General features: G+C 35.0%; 1 protein-coding gene across 1 annotated transcript in view; it reads left to right on the forward strand.

The window, feature by feature from the left end:
• Jarid2 (Jumonji, AT rich interactive domain 2) overlaps window positions 1-18,135 on the forward strand; it is a gene marked incomplete in the record, with an annotated part of 573,379 nt that overhangs the window by 538,780 nt on the left and 16,464 nt on the right. The window contains 4 exon segments of the mRNA XM_069845635.1: window positions 389-674; window positions 2,061-2,175; window positions 13,879-14,170; window positions 16,877-16,975. Coding sequence (XP_069701736.1) covers window positions 389-674; window positions 2,061-2,175; window positions 13,879-14,170; window positions 16,877-16,975 — 792 coding nt within the window.

Below are 18,135 nucleotides of genomic sequence, written 5' to 3' on the forward strand. Positions count from 1 at the left end.
CACATCGAAAGAATGTCTAAGGAGAGATTACCCAGCTTAATTTTGAAATACCATCCAAGAGGAAAATGGAGCCAAGGTCACCCAATTAGGATACTGAATAGACAGTGAGACCGGAATAGGCCGCTAGGCCTAGACTGTTTGATGATGATATAAAATATGTACCTACTTAACAACGAATTAATTATATCCTATATTTAAAGTTTTTTTCTTTAAAAAGAATTTTTTTTTTGCAAGGGAGCGAAACTTTATTTTGTTATACTGTTTTTTTACGAAATTTTTTAGGCAGGGGACAAAATAATTTCATAAAACTGAATATTTCGTTATACTGGCATTAGTTATAATGACACTTTACTGTCCTGAGTTAAACACATTTTTTTCCCTTTCACAGGGTCGCAACATGCCTCTGAATGCATTCTACCGCATTGCTCGAAATACCATGAGCATGTGGTTCCGTCAGGCAGAGCCCCCAGCTGCTGAGGTGGAGCAGGAGTTTTGGCGTCATGTGACATTACGCCAAAGTCACGTATGCGTCCACTCAGGCTCCATCGATTCTAGTGGTTGGGGTTATGGCTTCCCCTGCTCGAAGAATAGCCCATTTGCACGTCACCCATGGAATCTGAAGGTGCTCACAAACAACAGTGGCTCCATATTGAGATCAATTGGACCAATAATGGGTGAGTTGTGGCCTTTCTCAAGCATAAAAACCGAAAAATGACAATATTTTTAATTGATGGAGATATCAGTTATTCATACATTTAAAAAAGGCACATGACTCGGTTAAGTAAGAAGTTTTATATAATATTCTTATTGAATCTGGTATTCCCAAGAAACTAGTTCGATTAATTAAAATGTGTCTCAATGGAACTTACAGCAAAGTCCGTATAGGCCAGTTTCTATCTGATGCTTTTCCAATTCACTGTGGGCTAAAGCAAGGAGATGCACTATCACCTTTACTTTTTAACTTTGCTCTAGAATATGCCATTAGGAAGCTACAGGGTAACAGACAGGGTTTGGAATTGAATGGGTTACATCAGCTTCTTGTCTATGCAGATGATGTGAATATGTTAGGAGAAAATCCACAAACGATTAGGGAAAACAAGGAAATTTTACTTGAAGCAAGTAAAGTGATAGGTTTGGAAGTAAATCCCGAAAATACAAAGTATATGATTATGTCTTGTGACCAGAATATTGTACGAAATGGAAACATAAAAATTGGAGATTTATCCTTCGAAGAGGTGGAAAAATTCAAATATCTTGGAGTAACAATAACAAATATAAATGACACTTGGGAGGGAATTAAATGCAGGATAAATATGAGTAATGCCTATTATTATTCGGTTGAGAAGCTTTTGTCATCTAGTCTGCAGTCAAAAAATCTGAAAGTTAGAATTTATAAAACAGTTATATTACCAGTTGTTCTGTATGGTTGTGAAACTTGGACTCTTACTTTGAGAGAGGAACAGATATTAAGGGTGTTTGAGAATAAGGTTCTTAGGAAAATATTTGGGGTCAAAAGGGAAGAAGTTACAGGAGAATGGAGAAAATTACACAACGCAGAACTACACGCATTGTATTCTTCACCTGATATAATTAGGAACATTAAATCCAGAATTTGAGATGGGCAGGGGATGTAGCACGTATGGGCGAACCTAGAAATGCATATAGAGTGTTAGTTGGGAGACCAGAGGGAAAGAGACCTTTGGGAAGGCCGAGACGTAGGTGGGAGAATAATATTAAAATGGATTTTAGGGAAGTGGGATATGATGGTAGAGAATGGATTAATCCTTAAAAGCCATTTGTAAATAAGTAATTTGGAACTATGCACCAGCTGTGGGTATGTGTCATGATCGTAAAAGTAGTTCATGCTTTCAGTATAGGATTTAGCAACCACAATCTGTTCGTGGGTTGACAGAAACTCTCCTCACTACCTGTTCTTGAGACATCTCATACTTCTATATCTGCTTAGTTACTGTAAATTTGTAATTTTGGTAATTCTGTCAGTTGGCAGTTGCTGCACATGTAGCACTCCATTAAAATGAAGTGTGTTAATTATGTTATAGGTGTCACTGTACCTACTCTGCACGTTGGGATGCTCTTTACCACCTGCTGCTGGTATAGAGACCCACATGGTTTGCCCTGGGTGGAATACCTTCACACAGGAGCTAATAAAATTTGGTAAGCATCTAGATGCATTTACTTGTACAATGAAATATTGTTACAATAGGTTTGAAAGTAACGAAATTTCCAATTTAATGAAATTATTTCCTAATTTGTGCTAAGTTACCTATATTTTGTGTGTTAAAAATGTTCTCTTTAACTAATACCACTATAAGAAAATTTCAGTGTAACTTAATAGACAACATTTTTATATAATAAATCTTTAGAAATTATGCTATATTACACTTGGCAATTTGTTAATATATTGGGTATGACTACAAACAAAAACATTAAATGTCTGTGATGTGCGAGCTTAATTCGTAAATTTGTTGCTAAATATAACAGCATCAACTTGGGTATTTGTTCAGTTGCAGTAATACACAGTAGTGAAAACTAACAAAAATAACTGTCCAAATTATTGTATTGTAGCAGTACCACTTACATTAATTGGAAAGCAATTTGTGTTAAAGCTACATATTGATTTCAGCTTTATTTATTTGTGAAAGTATACAGTATGGAAAAATTATATGAAAACATTATTACTACAAAAGAAGAGAAAAATCCTAGAAGTAGACCATAGACACATTAAATTGTAACTTCCCACTTCGAAAATTTTCATATCGTTGAAGAGCTATATCAAAGAAAATGAGGTTATTGCTTAAGAAAATAGTAAAGTGTTATGGTACATATTTATGTTACTGTGGGAAACTACAGTTACTTTATGGGCATTTGTGTGATGAGATTCAAATTTTCTTTTCATTAGCATTTTTTGATTAGAACAATAAGCAAAACAAACAAATAGGCTATGTTTTCTTTTTATATCAGTAAAAGAAGTGCTTTTCTTACTGCTCAGAAGTTTTCTGTTTCTTGGTGATACCAGTACTCACTTTCTCTTGTTAAAACACAAATATAAGGGTGTGTTCATGTACACAGCTGGTTTCCAGCGCTTGCCAGTGCGAGTAAAAGTCCACTTTATTGTAACTGTGTCCATTCACAGACAGAGCCTGTCTGGACGTGCAAGCGCTTGTTGCAAGTGCCGACCGGCAAACAAGAATGAATGAAACATTTATTTCCAGCACTGGACGGCTGGTGGATAGCACTACGTACACTTGTTCGGTGCTTTATTGTCATTGAAAATGGTGGATGTTAATGAATTAATATATAATATATCGCAAAGAAGAACCATTTGGGATAAATGACTGAAAGTACATGCTAACACGGTTTACATTGACAAATGTTGGAAGGAAATATCTTTTGAAATTAAATTTTGATAGTTGTTTTTATTGTAATTAATTATTGTTTTTTATTGCAATTAAGCAATTTCTTATAACTAAACATATTATTTGATGACAGTTACATTATAACAAATTATTTTATGAACAGATTTAGCCTATGAAGTAAAGGAAGTTATTGGCAAAGTATGTCTTAAACATATCTCTGACAAGAATAATTTCAAGGGAAGAATTGTTCCGGGGCCGGGTATCGATCCCAGGATCACTGGTTGAACGTATCAGCGCTCTACCAACTGAGCTACCCAGGAACTCCACCTGACACCGTCTCAATTTCTCCCTTCATATCTATACAACTCGCGTGGGTTGACAAAACAACAGAGACCCACATCGATTGCACACAACGCTGTGTGACTTGGAATTGTGGTTTTCTGTTAACGTGCCTACAGTGACGTATATATTATGCAAATCTAGTTTACTAAAAGAATCCCAAAAGCACATTCAATTCATTTTATTATACGTGATAACCTTTTGTTGTACATTTCCTCATCCAAGCAAAGATTTTTTCCTGAATAAGGTTTGATGGGATTAGATAGAAATGAGTAAGCATCATCACCAAGAAACACTTGCGGAGCTTTTACATTGGTACCAAGTATAAATGACGGACTAGGAACATCAAGCTCTTTTTTATTATTAATTTGAACATATCAGATGCTTCAAATGTATTCTGTCATTTTGCTTACCACAACCACCAATATAAATAATTACAAACCGGTAATTACCATCTGCTATCCCTTTCAAGACCATAGAGAAAAACTTTTTGTAGTTGTAGAACATTGAACCTGATTTTTGGACACTTTATCCTCACATCTATACCACCACCATCATCATCATCATCATTGGCATTACGACCCTTGTAGTTTAGCCTTAGCCTCCCTCAGAACATCCGACCAATCACTTCTGTCTAATGCTCGTGTTCTCTATCTTCTAATTCCAACTTTTGTTAGGTCAGCCTGAACATCATCCAGCCATCTCAATTTAGGTCATCCGACTTTCCTTCTTCCTACTGGCAATGCATTTAGTAGAGCTTTGGGCGTGCGATTGTTCTCCATCCTGGCTATGTGTCCCAGCCACCTTAACCTTCTGAGTTTTATATCAACAACAATGATAATATCTTTATATAATTCATATAACTCGGTATTTGTTCTGATTCGCCAAAACCCTTGTTCATAAGTAGACCCAAAGATTTTTCCTAATACTTTCCTTTCCCAGGCATTTAAGATCTTTGTTGCCCTTTCTGGTAGAGTCCAGGTTTCACTTCCATATACTACTATTGGTTTGATAATAGTTCTATATATTCTTATTTTGGCTTTTCTTGAGATACACCTGGACTTCATAGTTTTATTCAATGCCCAAAGACCTCAGCTGCAATCTTCTCATTTATATCCGTCATAACATCATTATTGACTTTCACCATGGACCCCAGATACTTAAAACAGGAAACTCTATCAAAATTAGTATTATTTAAATTAATCTTATTAGTATTGTCATTATTCATATTATACATGTATTTATTTTTATCATTGTTAATTTCCAAACCGGCTTTGATTGCTTCAGCTTCTATTTGTTTGAGTATTTCATCCATTGTATTTACATTGCGTGATAAGATAACAATATCGTCTGCATATACTATATATTTTGCCGTTCTATTGATGATGCCATCTATACACCCCAAGCAATTGGGGAAGGGAGAAACAATCATTTGCAATCTCCAAAAATTGTTTCTTTTTGGGTACAGGCATATGTAGAGACTGAAGGTTGTTGATGGTACTCACCAAACTTCCTTCTTTCACAGTTAATTTCATGTACACCCACTCTTTTTCTATACAATTTCAACTCTACGTTTTCAATAAAAAAATAACTCATCTCACTACTGATCACGAGTAGTAGCTCAGCATGAGCTTGTTTCCAGTTTTGTACATGAACCTTTCAGAACATGCAAGCGCTTGTAAACAAGCCACTGGCGACAAGTCGCTTACTGCCAGCTTTGTATGTGAATGCACCCTAACCTATGAAAACAACTTCACATGACAGTTCCGTTTCCACATTGAAGAATACCGAAGTACATCAGCACTTCACTTGACAGACTGATACAGCTTTGCAGACGTCCTTTTGTTCTGAATAGATAATTTTGACAGCTTCATAGCACTTCAAAAGTTTCCTGTTATTTGCATAATGCGAATATTTCCGAAAATTGAAAATCTGCATGCTTTGGATTTTGTTTATTAATTAAATGTTTTTTAGCAGGTTATTTTACGACGCTTTATCTTAGGTTATTAGCGTCTGAATGAGATGAAGGTGATAATGCCGGTGAAATGAGCCTGGGATCCAGCACCGAAAGTTACCCCAGCATTTGCTCATATTGGGTTGAGGGAAAACCCCGGAAAAAACCTCGAGGTAACTTGTCCCGATCGGGAATCGAACCTGGGCCACCTGGTTTCGCGACCAGACACGCTAACCGTTACTCCACAGGTGTGGACCTTAATTAAATGTTACAATAAATTGTAGCACAAATACTTTTCGTTTTCGAAAACTTTTTCTTCTGTTTCCTAACGAAAAATTCTTTGACTATAAACATTGTCACTGTGAATTTCGTATCTAAATAAAAGAAAAGTCTTAATTCTTATCAGATTATACAAATGTTTAACTTCCAGTTTATTTCTAGATTTAAATTTTATCGAATTCGTGACACAAAATTGACATTGCATTCAGCATTAGATGCTTGAAATGTTTCACATATGTTGTTGTTTAGTCAGCTGTACGAAGATAGGTCTGAACCTCATAAGTGACACCAATAGGTCATCACTCATGAGGCAACTAAGTCAGGAGATAATGGGATAGGTGGCCAGTTCATTTCTTCCTCCATTGCATACGTCGCTCACTAGCTACATATTACACTAATCAGACTTCAGATGTATACAAACAATAATCTTCCTCTGACACATATTGTCAAGTGAGATGTACTGCCTGATAATAGATATAGGCTACATATCAGACAGAAGCTCAACTAGAGATACTTCCCCACAAGAATTATTGACACTTCAAACTGTTTGTTTTCAGGCAAGTAGTTCAACATATCTGTTAAAGCCTTCATTGAAACACTCTATTTTATCAGAAATGACGAATTTCAAATTACAGTATTGTTGTGATGGAATTGCTATAATACTTTTATTAATTACTAAGTATTTTTTTTATCATTCTTTTAACATTATTTTCTCAAACTTAGTTGCATCTACCATAGCAAAGGAATCGAAAGCTTGTTCTCTTAACTTATCGATTATCATCAGATAATTTATTGTCCAAGTGATTACACATACTTTCAGTAAATAAAATAATTAGCTTAGTATCTAGCAAGTACGAATACACTAAACTTGCACTCGAAAAGTCTGGGGTTCAAATCCTGGGCCAGTCAATCTGATCGGAGTGTTAAATGGTTTCCTCAATCATAAAATGACTGTAAGTAAATTAGATTTTGGAAAGTAAGCTTACTATTTATATTAGAACTTACAGATGAAAGTAGATCTTTTACTTTGTCACTCCAGTATATGGTTTGACTTAGGGCCGAATTCATAGTCAACACTTATTTTAAGGAAACACTTAAGCAGTTGCTTATCATTTTCAATTCATAAATCCCACTCAAGTGAACACTTATTCAAATAAGGTAGCTAGTCAGCTTACTCAAGTGTTTCCTCATGTTCATTGTAATCAGCTGATTCAGTATATAATGGATGATGATTTTGATGAATTTATTGAGTTCTACAATGAAAATGTGTTTCGACCAAACAAAAGATATATCAGAGATATGGAAAACCCTTTAGAGATGTACAGTGACCAACAATTTAAAAGGAGATATCGTTTCAACAAGAACACTATTGTGGATATTCTGGTGCCTCTCATTGAAAATCACAATACAACCATGAGAGGCTTACCGATTTCACCACTGCTGAAAATACTGGTTGCTTTGAGATTTTATGCTACAGCATCATTTCAGGTAGGTTTATGCAATAATACATTAATAACTGATAATAATGTAATAATAACCTATTTTTACAACACATCAAGCTATTCTGGTTTTGTTATTATTTTGCAGTTGGTTTGTGCAGTTTTATACCACTTGAGCCAATCAACTGTGTGCCAGATTATTTCAGAGGTTTCCGAAACTCTTGCGCGACATGTGAAGAGGTTCATCAAATTTCCATCAACACAACAAGCTTTTAATAATATTCGTGTACAATTTTTTCAAAAAGCTGGTTTTCCTGGAGTTATTGGAATTGTTGATGGCACCCAAATTCCAATAAAAAAGTCCTGGGGGAAATAGGGGAGAAATTTTTAGAAATAGGAAGTCTTATTTTTCTATCAATGTACAGATTGTTAGTGGACCTAATGATGAAATTCTAGACATAGTTGTAAGATGGCCTGGTTCAGCACACAATAGTAGAATTTTTGAAAACAGTGGAATAAGAGTTACATTGAGTGAGAGACAAATTCCTGGACACTTACTTGCTGATAGTGGGTATCCCCAACAGAGTTATATTTATACTCCAGTTCCACGTCCAGTCAATCAGCGAGAGCACAACTACAATAACAGCCTGAAAATTACTAGAAGTGGAGTTGAAAGAACAATTGGAAGATGGAAACGAAGATTCCCTTGTCTTTATTTTGGAATGCAAAATAAGTTAAGAAATGTCACAAGAATAATAACCTCTTGTGCCATTTTATATAATTTGGGAATACAAGCTGGAGATCTTTGGGAAGTAGAAGAATTAGAAGGAGGCAGAGACATTATTGAGATTACAGCAGCTCCACTTCCAGAAAATGCCAGAGGTGTAGAAATTAGACATTTTATCCAAACTCACTTTTAATTAGTTTGAAATGCACATTTGTACAATGAACTGTTTATAAAAACTATTCATAAGCTTTTTCTCAGTTCTATGAGAGTATCTCAAAATACCAAAATCAACACTGAAGCTAACATATTCCAATACAAATAATAATATAAAAACAACAGAATGCAATTGGAATTTGTAATATACCGGTAGCCAAATTGGATCCCATATCAACACTTAATCAAAGGAAAAAAAAAAATTTCTTTCAATTTCACTCAGATTTATGATTTTTCATTTACCTGACTTTCTAAAATATTCCCATTTCTCTTTCAGGAAAGCATTCTCTTGTATGGCTGTTTCTAACAATTGTTTTTGTAATTTAATTTTAAGCAGCTCTTGCTCTTTCCTCATCTCTCCCAACTCTTTCTCTAAATTTAATGAGTACTTCAACTTTTCAATACTTAAATCTGATTCGGTTTTCAAAAAATGAACTTTGTTAAACTTCGTCTTCTTCTTGCCATCTACAATTGCCTGTCCTGAAGTTCCTACCTCTTGTCTGTTGTCTGTCAATGGAGTCAATACAACTGGGGTTTGTTCTTTTTCTGCTCCGGAATCATTATTAAATAAACTAGTGGATGGTTCCAACTGAAAAGCAGTGGTTTCTCTTGTTTCTTGCGGAAACAGAACATCATCTATGATTATATAATCCTGCAAAGCTGTATTATTTTCTATTAATTTAATACTGTCACTGTCAATTGTGTCTACCAGTTCTATATCTACACCACAAGAGTCCAGTTCTGGATCACTTTCAATTTTTACGTCAAGGGTTGGACCACCACCAGTCTTCAACAATGTCCTCTTCTCCTTCGCAAATTCCAGCTTCCTTTGGAATTTTATGTTATCCCACAGCTTCCTCAACTGGTCTGAATTTCTCTGTAACAAAAACTTAATTTAAGAAATAATACATTATGTTTATTTTATATAAATAATAATTAATTATTATAGGCCTACAAAGTTGAAGTGATATTTTTTCGAAAAGTATTCACGTTCCAACAAAGTGTTATTTGCATTTTCGTTTGTATTCTACCCAAGGAATAGGCTGTTAAAATTTGCGTAATTATGCCACTTCCACTGTGTATACCATAAAATAACTGAAAAATAAATTAAAATTATTTACTTACAGGAATATTTCCAGAGTTTGCATTAAACTCAACTGCAATTTTGTCCCATGTCAATTTCTTCTTTTGGAGAGAACAATTATCAGATTTTTTACTTTCGACGATATCTCTATATTTCATAACTAGTTCTCTTAGCTCACTTCTTTCTTCTTCTGTGAAATGCTTTCTCGACATTTTGTATAATTTTTAGTTCTGTAATATTTACTTTTGTATTTGTCTATGACAGTGGCGTATACTGGTTTAAGGGTCTGGGCTACCACTGACCCTATTGTTACACAAAATATATTTTAAAATCCCTATAATAAAATTCCTTACCTATTTATATGTGAATTCCAGACGTCTTGATTGGGACGAAAATACTTTTATGACTTCGTCATTGAAATTACAGTTGGGCCGCTTGCGAAGTTTCTGTTGAAATGACTTTTCAATTGACATCAGTGCCAAGCTGGATAAACGTTCTTGTGTATGAGTTGATCTACAGTAGGATTTTATTCTCTTCAACGCAGAAAATGTTCTTTCTACCGATGCTGACGTAGCTGGTATTGTCACAATTAATGTTGCCAATTTAAGGACTTCAGGAATAACTTGGTTCAGCTGGTTTTCATATATGGCAGATAATATTTCATGGATAGGTTTGTTCGAAAAATCAAAGATTTCTGCTGAATATATTACACTTAATTCATTTTTCAAACGTACTTGATCAAAGTGACTGTTATAGGACTGAAATAATTTGTTGAGTGCCTCATTCGGGAAGTTTTCTCTATAATCAGAAAATTTTTGAGAATCCAGAAGCTGTGTGAACTGAAGCTTTCCATAATCAGAAAATCTGTCAGTAATTTCCATTTGCATACGATCTAGTATGCTGTAGTACAGCTGCTTGTATTTCAATTCATCTCCTTTTCTTCGCTTTAATGGTGGTTCCATTGTATTGTCTGAAGAATTTTCATTTTCCATATTACTCCATATGGATGGAAACCCACTACGTCTGAACTCGGATATAGTATGTTTTAACTTTGATACCTCTTGCAAGCAGTATGCTATGTCTAGACTTTTTGTCTGAAGAATATTGTAGAGCACATCTGTATGTGCGAACACTCTAGCATAGACTTCAAGAAGAAATATATTCTGAAACTGTGTGAAAAAATACAAATATCCTTGAGCCTGCACAATTACATCATCATCCCAGTTTTCTTCAGAGTCATTACAAATGATATTTTCAAAGAAAGCAGTCAGTTGTTCTCTGTATTTCTTTACTGTGTTTACAAGCCGAGATGTAAAATTCCATGTAGTTGGTGCTACTTTTGGGAGTTTCTTTTTCATAAATTCCTTGAGTTTTTCTGATCTTTTAGGAGATGATGAGAAAAATGCAGCTAAACCCGACAGTGTTTTGAAAAAAATGCGGCATTCTGGAATGGTTGAAGTAGTTTGTTGCAAAACTAAATTCAGAACATGGCTGTAACAATGCACAAATAGTGCTTGAGGATACTTTTGTTGAACTTTTGTTTTTAAGCCATTAATATTTCCCGCCATAACTGAAGCACCATCGTATGTCTGTGCAATTAAGTTATTGCCGACATTGTATTCTGCTATAACACCTTCCACATGCTGAAACAAAGCAGCAGCAGTTTTGCCTGAACTGACATTTGTGAATCCTATAAACCGTTCTTGAACATTGGCAGTACTGTTGACGTATCTTAAAACAGTGGACAGTTGACTCTGATTAGAGCAGTCACTTGTTTCATCAACAACAATGGCCACAAAAGGTGCTTCTTCTATTTCAGATTTTATGTTCTTTATCATAACCCCACTTATAGCAAATATTAAGTCATTCTGAATTGCGGGAGAAGTACCACGGAATACTGTTGAACTCTCAAGATGATTGGCCAGTAAATGGTCAAATTCACTTAAGGAACTTAAATATTCAATATAATTTCCTCTATTGTCTGATTCCACACTCTCATTATGACCCCGAAAATCCAATTCTTGTTTTCCTAGAAAGCAGACTGCTTTAATAAGACGCAGTAAAATCTCCCGATTTTTTTTCACAAGAGCATTGTGTCGGTTGATGTGTAGAGCCTTTTGCTTATCTAGCTGTAAATCAATTCTTGTCTTCCCAAAGTTTGCAAATTTCATGCTACTATAAATATGAGCTTTTGATTTGTCGTGTTTTAGGACTGCCGTTCGAAGGGAGTTCATATTAGAAAACCCCTCTTTTGACCACACATTAGTTTCACGGCTAAATAACAAACATGGCCAGCAAAATAGTTTAGACAGTTTAGAACTACCACACAACCAATTCCACTTACCATATGATGTTGAAGTGAAATGGCGTGTGTACTCACGCTGTTTTTCTTTTACGTCCATGGACAAATTTAACTCAGGAGTTGGTCTTTCCATTTTCACAATTTCAACTTTCTCGTTGTACTGTATGTACGACGGTTAAAAGACACTTTTAATAAACCTTCTATTACACAGTCATTTTCAACACAAACCTCTCCAGAAACTTGTTCTGCCATATTTTTCACAATATCACTTAATTGGGAAATTAAAAACTTAATAATTCACAATTAATATAACTCTTAGACACTTGAACAAATCACAGATTTAAAATACTGCACTGCAAGAACACAATCGCATTCATGAGCTAGCGTACTAAGCGTAATGTTGCTCGCGCCTGCGAAGAAACCGATCACGAGAGCGGCAACTCACCCGGCCTACAGTGCACGATGGAAACAGAGGGGAGCGGGGGATGGGCAGTTGTGAGACAGTTGTGCGTGAGCGGAACGGTAGCAGCGGTTTCTCCAGTGATGCCGCCTTGACAACTTGTTTCTTTTCGAGAGGAGAGAGCGCATATAAATCTAACAATTACTTTAATTTTAATTACTGTGGTAAAACTAATACGGTAATACAAAATTATTACATTATGTTATATTATAAACTTTTTCTTTTGTAATTTCCTTGGGCTACCGCTGGTAGCCCCGGTAGTCCGCAAAATACGCCCCTGGTCTACGATAATATTGTCGATTTTACAATAATTGAAGGCGCGGGAAAACAATTGAATGTGCGAAAGCGCTCAAGTCTAGCCATGTTGCCATATTTCTTTCGATGTCAAGGGAATGCTCAGGGCATATGAATGAGTGGCGTCTCTGCAATACGATCTGAAATAAGTGCTAAGGAAATGCTCATTACTTAAGTGTTTCCTCAATTTATAAGTGACAACTATGAATTTGACCCTAAGATACTGCAATCTAACTTGTTTATTTTCGTTTTTGCAACCTGGCAACGAATTCGGAAAGCATATTACCAAACAAATTAATTAATTGCTGACCTGATGGCATCCATCTTGTAGCCAGTTTGAGAGTAAATGAAATATCAAATAAAGTTTGACGAAGATAAATTTGACTGCACATACACACACAGTAAAAATTGTATTTTGTTTGGATCCACTGTATTTCTAAAAAGAAACTTTCAGCTTAGAGGAAAATTGACGATGTCTGTAACATACTTTTTTCATTAACTTAGCTAGAGGCGAAGTCTAATAAGCTGAGAAAGCAGATATAAACTCTAATATTTACGATGTATGCAATTTATATTGCAATCTACTTTCTAGACTCTTGGGATTGCAGTCGATGTGTTAGTAGAAAGAATGATGAGGTTTTGTAATCAGAAAAAATTAAGCATTTTCACATGTATGTAGCAGAGTCATATTTTTATGCACTGTGACTGCTCTCAACACTGATGTTATAATTGCTGCACACACACATGCACCTTCAGATAATCTTTCCAGCCAAGATGCACTCTAATCAGCATTACTACAATTGCTGAAAACAGTTCTAATGCATCATAATTTGATGCAGGAACGAAGACAGATAGTTAAGAGGCACTGAGCAGATATATATATATATATAGCTTGAGTTATTGCCATACTGACGATGCTCCTCCCACTCTCAGGAAGTATTGGTAAACTTTAAAGACAACGTGTTTAGACCACTCGTTTTCCAATTCACACATGCCAAATAATAACAACTCTAGTAAACCATAGTGTAGTGAAATAATGAGAATATGATATATAAGAACAGAACAAACCACCATTATAAACAGAACAAGACCCCCAAACAGACTGAAGCTCATTGCCTCAAGTAGCTTCACGTGATTTTGTGTGCTACAGCATGTACATATTTCACTTGACTTCATTTCTGCACCGAAGTCTAGTAACATTAAAAATATAAATTTTGAATTCAGCTACAGTGGACCATCTGTAAGAAAATCAACACAACTATGATCAATAACCACATGTCAAATTATGAAAATTGAACTGAAATGGTAAATATTTCACTGTGATGCCAGAAAGTAAATGATTTTGTTTTAGAAAAACAAATAGGTTGTAATGTTAGAATATAATTTTAATTAATCTGTTGTATGTTGCAGGTATGGTATTCCAGATCAGTATAGTTCAGTATTCAGAGCAGCTCTGACGAAGCTGGTGCCCAGGTATTGCAAGAACAAGACGATCTGGCTGCCCTCTGACACGGCCATGGTCCCCCCGCCAATGTTGGTGAAGCATGGTGTTTCCTTGTGCCACACAGTGCAGGAGCCAGGCCAGTTCATCCTGGTGTTCCCCCGTGCGTTCACTTCTAGCATCTGCACTGGCTATCTAGTGTCAGAGAGTGTGTATTTTGCACAACCCAGCTGGCTCAACACGGCAGAGCAGGTTTTCAAGGTGGGTCCAATGCTTACAATTTACAAATGCTGCAAACTAAGATACATAACGGAACCTGTACTAACTGGGAACCTTGCCTTAAGGGAGAAATTCTATGGTACCGTGAAATTTACGTTCAAATACATATAAAATAACTTGTATTAAACGGACCTGTCCAATGCAGAAACAGAGACCATACTGGGTGTGTTTAACGGAATATAGAGTCTCAGTTTTATGTGTTTTTATTTTTGTATGTTCGAAATGGATTCGGAACACCTCAAAATCTGTGCTTCAGTGGCTGGCCATGATAATATCTTTGAAAAATATTGGAGTGCAAGAGGTCAAATGACTTTATTGTCAAATGTCTGGCATTAGAAAACAACAACAACATTTTTGTATGTTCCCTGTAACACTTTTTGCTTGTTAAATTTTCTGAACATTGGAAGTAAAATTTGGTATTGAGAAGCAATGTAAGTTGCAAGACAGTTTTAACAGTATACAGAAGTGAATCACCCTAAGTTGCAAGACAATTACTGTAAAATGTTAACAGTATTGAGAAATGAATGACCCTACATTTCATTCAGCAAACCCTTTGCCTTGGAATTCTATCTGTACTGGGACCGCCAGAGCTTTGTGGTAGACCGGTACATACGTACAAATGTATATTTTTACCATTCTCTACAAAAGTATCTTTTGTGTGTACCAAAGTGAAAATAAGAGACAGTGAATAGGTACTGTATCATTGTTAATGAGGGAGAGTCAGTCCTCTTTTAAAATTGCAGTTGCTCTCTGTAAGGTCGGTTAGTGTATTCATAATCAACGATGACTACAAAGAAGAGAGTTGTTCTCGATCTCAACACGAAAGTTAAGTGATAGAGGCAAGTGAAAAAGATAAATTGAGTGTAAAGCAGATTGTAGATAAATTTAAAAACACAGGTTTACGGAATTCTAAAATCAAAATTGGAAATAAAGAACAAGTGACTGAGTGGAAATGGTGCTGTGAAGAGGAAACCGAAAGACGTGGAGAACAAAGACAAATAAAATTGTGTGGGACTGGTTTGTAAGTTCTAGGGCAAAAAAACAAAAAATCAGTGTGTCTGGACCCATTCCACAATAGAAAATTAGAGAGGTAGCAGATAAATTAGGAATAACAAGTTACATTCAGAAAATAATCCTCATTTCCACACTTAAATTACGTTCAGAAAACAATCCTTAATTATTTTCATAATTGAGTCCAATAATTCTTTGCAAATAATGCATTCTCTTATAAAGACGCAGAACAGTGAAAAGCTAATTGGTAATCTTGTCCACACCTGTGGAGTAACGGTTAGCGCATCTGGCCGCGAAACTGGGTGGCCCAGGCTAGATTCCCAGTCGAGGCAAGTTTTTTCTGGGGTTTTCCCTCAACCCAATATGAGCAAATGCTAGGTAACTTTCGGTGCTGGACCCCAGACCCATTTCACTGGCATTATCACCTTCATCTTATTGAGATGCTAAATAACCTAAGATGTTAATAAAGCATCGTAAAATAACCTATTAAAATAAAAAATAAAAAATTGATAACCTTTTCTTCTGTGAAGTTTAATAAAGTGTAATAAGAGTGTTATAGTGTAATATATTTTATTATACACATACGAGTATGGTTATCAAAACAGTAGGAACACATCAAACATTAGGTGTTCTACAGAATTCCAGTACACAATAGGTATGTAAACTGGGACTTACTTTACCGAAACCTGTACTCAATGGAAACCTGTGCACAACAGAAAAAAAAATGTGGTAACATGTGATTCCGTTATGGACAGGTTTCACTGTATATTAGAAGTCTTTGTGTTAATATATAGTATAGCAAAATTAATCTTTTACAGCATTATTCCTTTTTTGTCATTCATTAAACAAGCAGAACCGTAATATATGCACACAATAATTCAGAAAATGATTCTTGTGATAGATAGGATAGCAGTCATTCACCTTTATACTACTGTGCAATAGTGCTACATGAGGAACATGCATCGAAATTTCTCTCTTTTTAAGGATTGTACAGTAAAACTTCGTTTACACTTTCTTAAGAAAGTCTGAAAGAAAAATTCGCATAAGGGAGGAAAACATATAACTGAAATCGTGTTTAATAACATCTGCATTACCACTTGACTTATGGGGATAACGAGTTAAATCAATTTAGTAAATTTTCACGAGAGAAATTTATAGTTTCACACTTAAACCACCTTTAAGTCTATAATACAGTATTCAATTTTGTAATGCATGTTCTTGAAGAATATACGATTATTTGTAGAAAATTTTATATGCTTATGGTCAAAGCTGTTTGATACATAACATTTCGAATTCCAATGCAGGAAATTTTGCGACATTGATTGACTTTGTTCTTTCTGTGTGATCTTCATTTAATAACATGTGATTTTACAAAAAGAGAAATGAACCATGCCCTCAAATTCTGATAACTCTTTCGTGTTCATGTGTGTGTGTAGTAAGGTTGCATCTGACAGGCTGACAAGGCTGCATAACTGGTCCATTTATCTCTGTGCTAACAGGGAACTGTTACAAGCCCCTTGATGTCTATTAGCCAACCAAGAGATGACACTGACCTTGTCAAAAATATCATTTTGAACTTGCATATAAATACAGTTTTGTAATTTTGTTTAATTATATTATCAAAACAATTCCTGTTTGAACAATAACGTTTTTTTTTTTTTTTTTTACATGTTTCAGGACATTCGAAACAGCTGTGAACCTTCAATGTTCTCCTTGGAGAGATTGCTTTTCAGTATTGCCACAGATGGCAGAGCACATGTTGAGGTTTTGAAACAGGTGGGTAATAGAAGTAGTAGATCAAAAGTCGTGGACGAAGTAAACATCAATTGTGGTAAAACATTGAACTGAATTGTTTAAGAACTCTCAATTATTGTTTTAAAATATAATTATTTCAACAGCTAAGAAATAATTCATGATCTGTCAGTTTGACAATCCATTAGTTCGTATGTAGAGTTAAGAAGGCCATAGTTAATGTGTAAAGTTGTTAAGAAGGCCATACATCTTTCTGGAGAAGCAAAAGTTGGGATATAAAAGTATCTAGAACGGTCATTTGTATTAAGGATCATTTGCATATCGAACATTGCATATTGCAAATGCTTGATTTTTGGTAGGAATATAACTCTGGAATTGAGCAAGATAGAAAATACCGAAAAAGAATACATAAAGAATGTGGGATACAAAAATGTATTTTGGCACTCTGTGACCATTTTGGAAGAAATATTCCATTTATATTTTTGAGAACAGAGCTAAGTGTGTCAGATTCTTTGGAGTAGGTAATAATTTTGAAGTTTATTTGACTAAGGAATCAGCAATTTCAGTACCTTGTAAATTATAATGACTTGGTATATGTTGAATTGTAACATGCAAGTTATCTGACAGATGAACATGTGCTTTGTAATATGTTTTGTGCTGAAATAATAATATTGCAGACATTAACAACTGCTGACTCTGTGACATCACATGTCTGCTCTGGAGCTCCTTGAGAGGGGAAGCATAGGTAAAGGAGTAAAACAAGAGGGTGGGTGGCAGTGAAAGAGATGATTTTTAAGTACTGGCGATTAAGAACTGCTATTCCTGATTTATTAAATTGACAGAATGGTTTTACCTTTCATAGTGATTTACTTATTTTTAAATTAGAAATTATAGCATTGAATCCAGATTAACTCTATTTATTAAAGGCGCAAAACAAAGCATGCTTATTTATGTAATGAACTTCGCATCATAGTGTATGTTGCATACATTTAACATACTGTCAGTTGACAATAAAAGTTTCAAATTTTCCAATTAAAAACGTAAATAAGACAGTGTAAATTAATAACACAATAATAATTAATTATATTTCTCATGAAAACATTTTCATAAAATTGTACGTATTTACTAATACTTGTATATTTGTTGCTCATAAAGGTGTGTGGAGCAAATGCACTTAGCAACTT

This window comes from Periplaneta americana, chromosome 14 (genome assembly GCF_040183065.1).
Source record: "Periplaneta americana isolate PAMFEO1 chromosome 14, P.americana_PAMFEO1_priV1, whole genome shotgun sequence".
Taxonomy (NCBI): Eukaryota; Metazoa; Arthropoda; class Insecta; order Blattodea; family Blattidae; genus Periplaneta; species Periplaneta americana.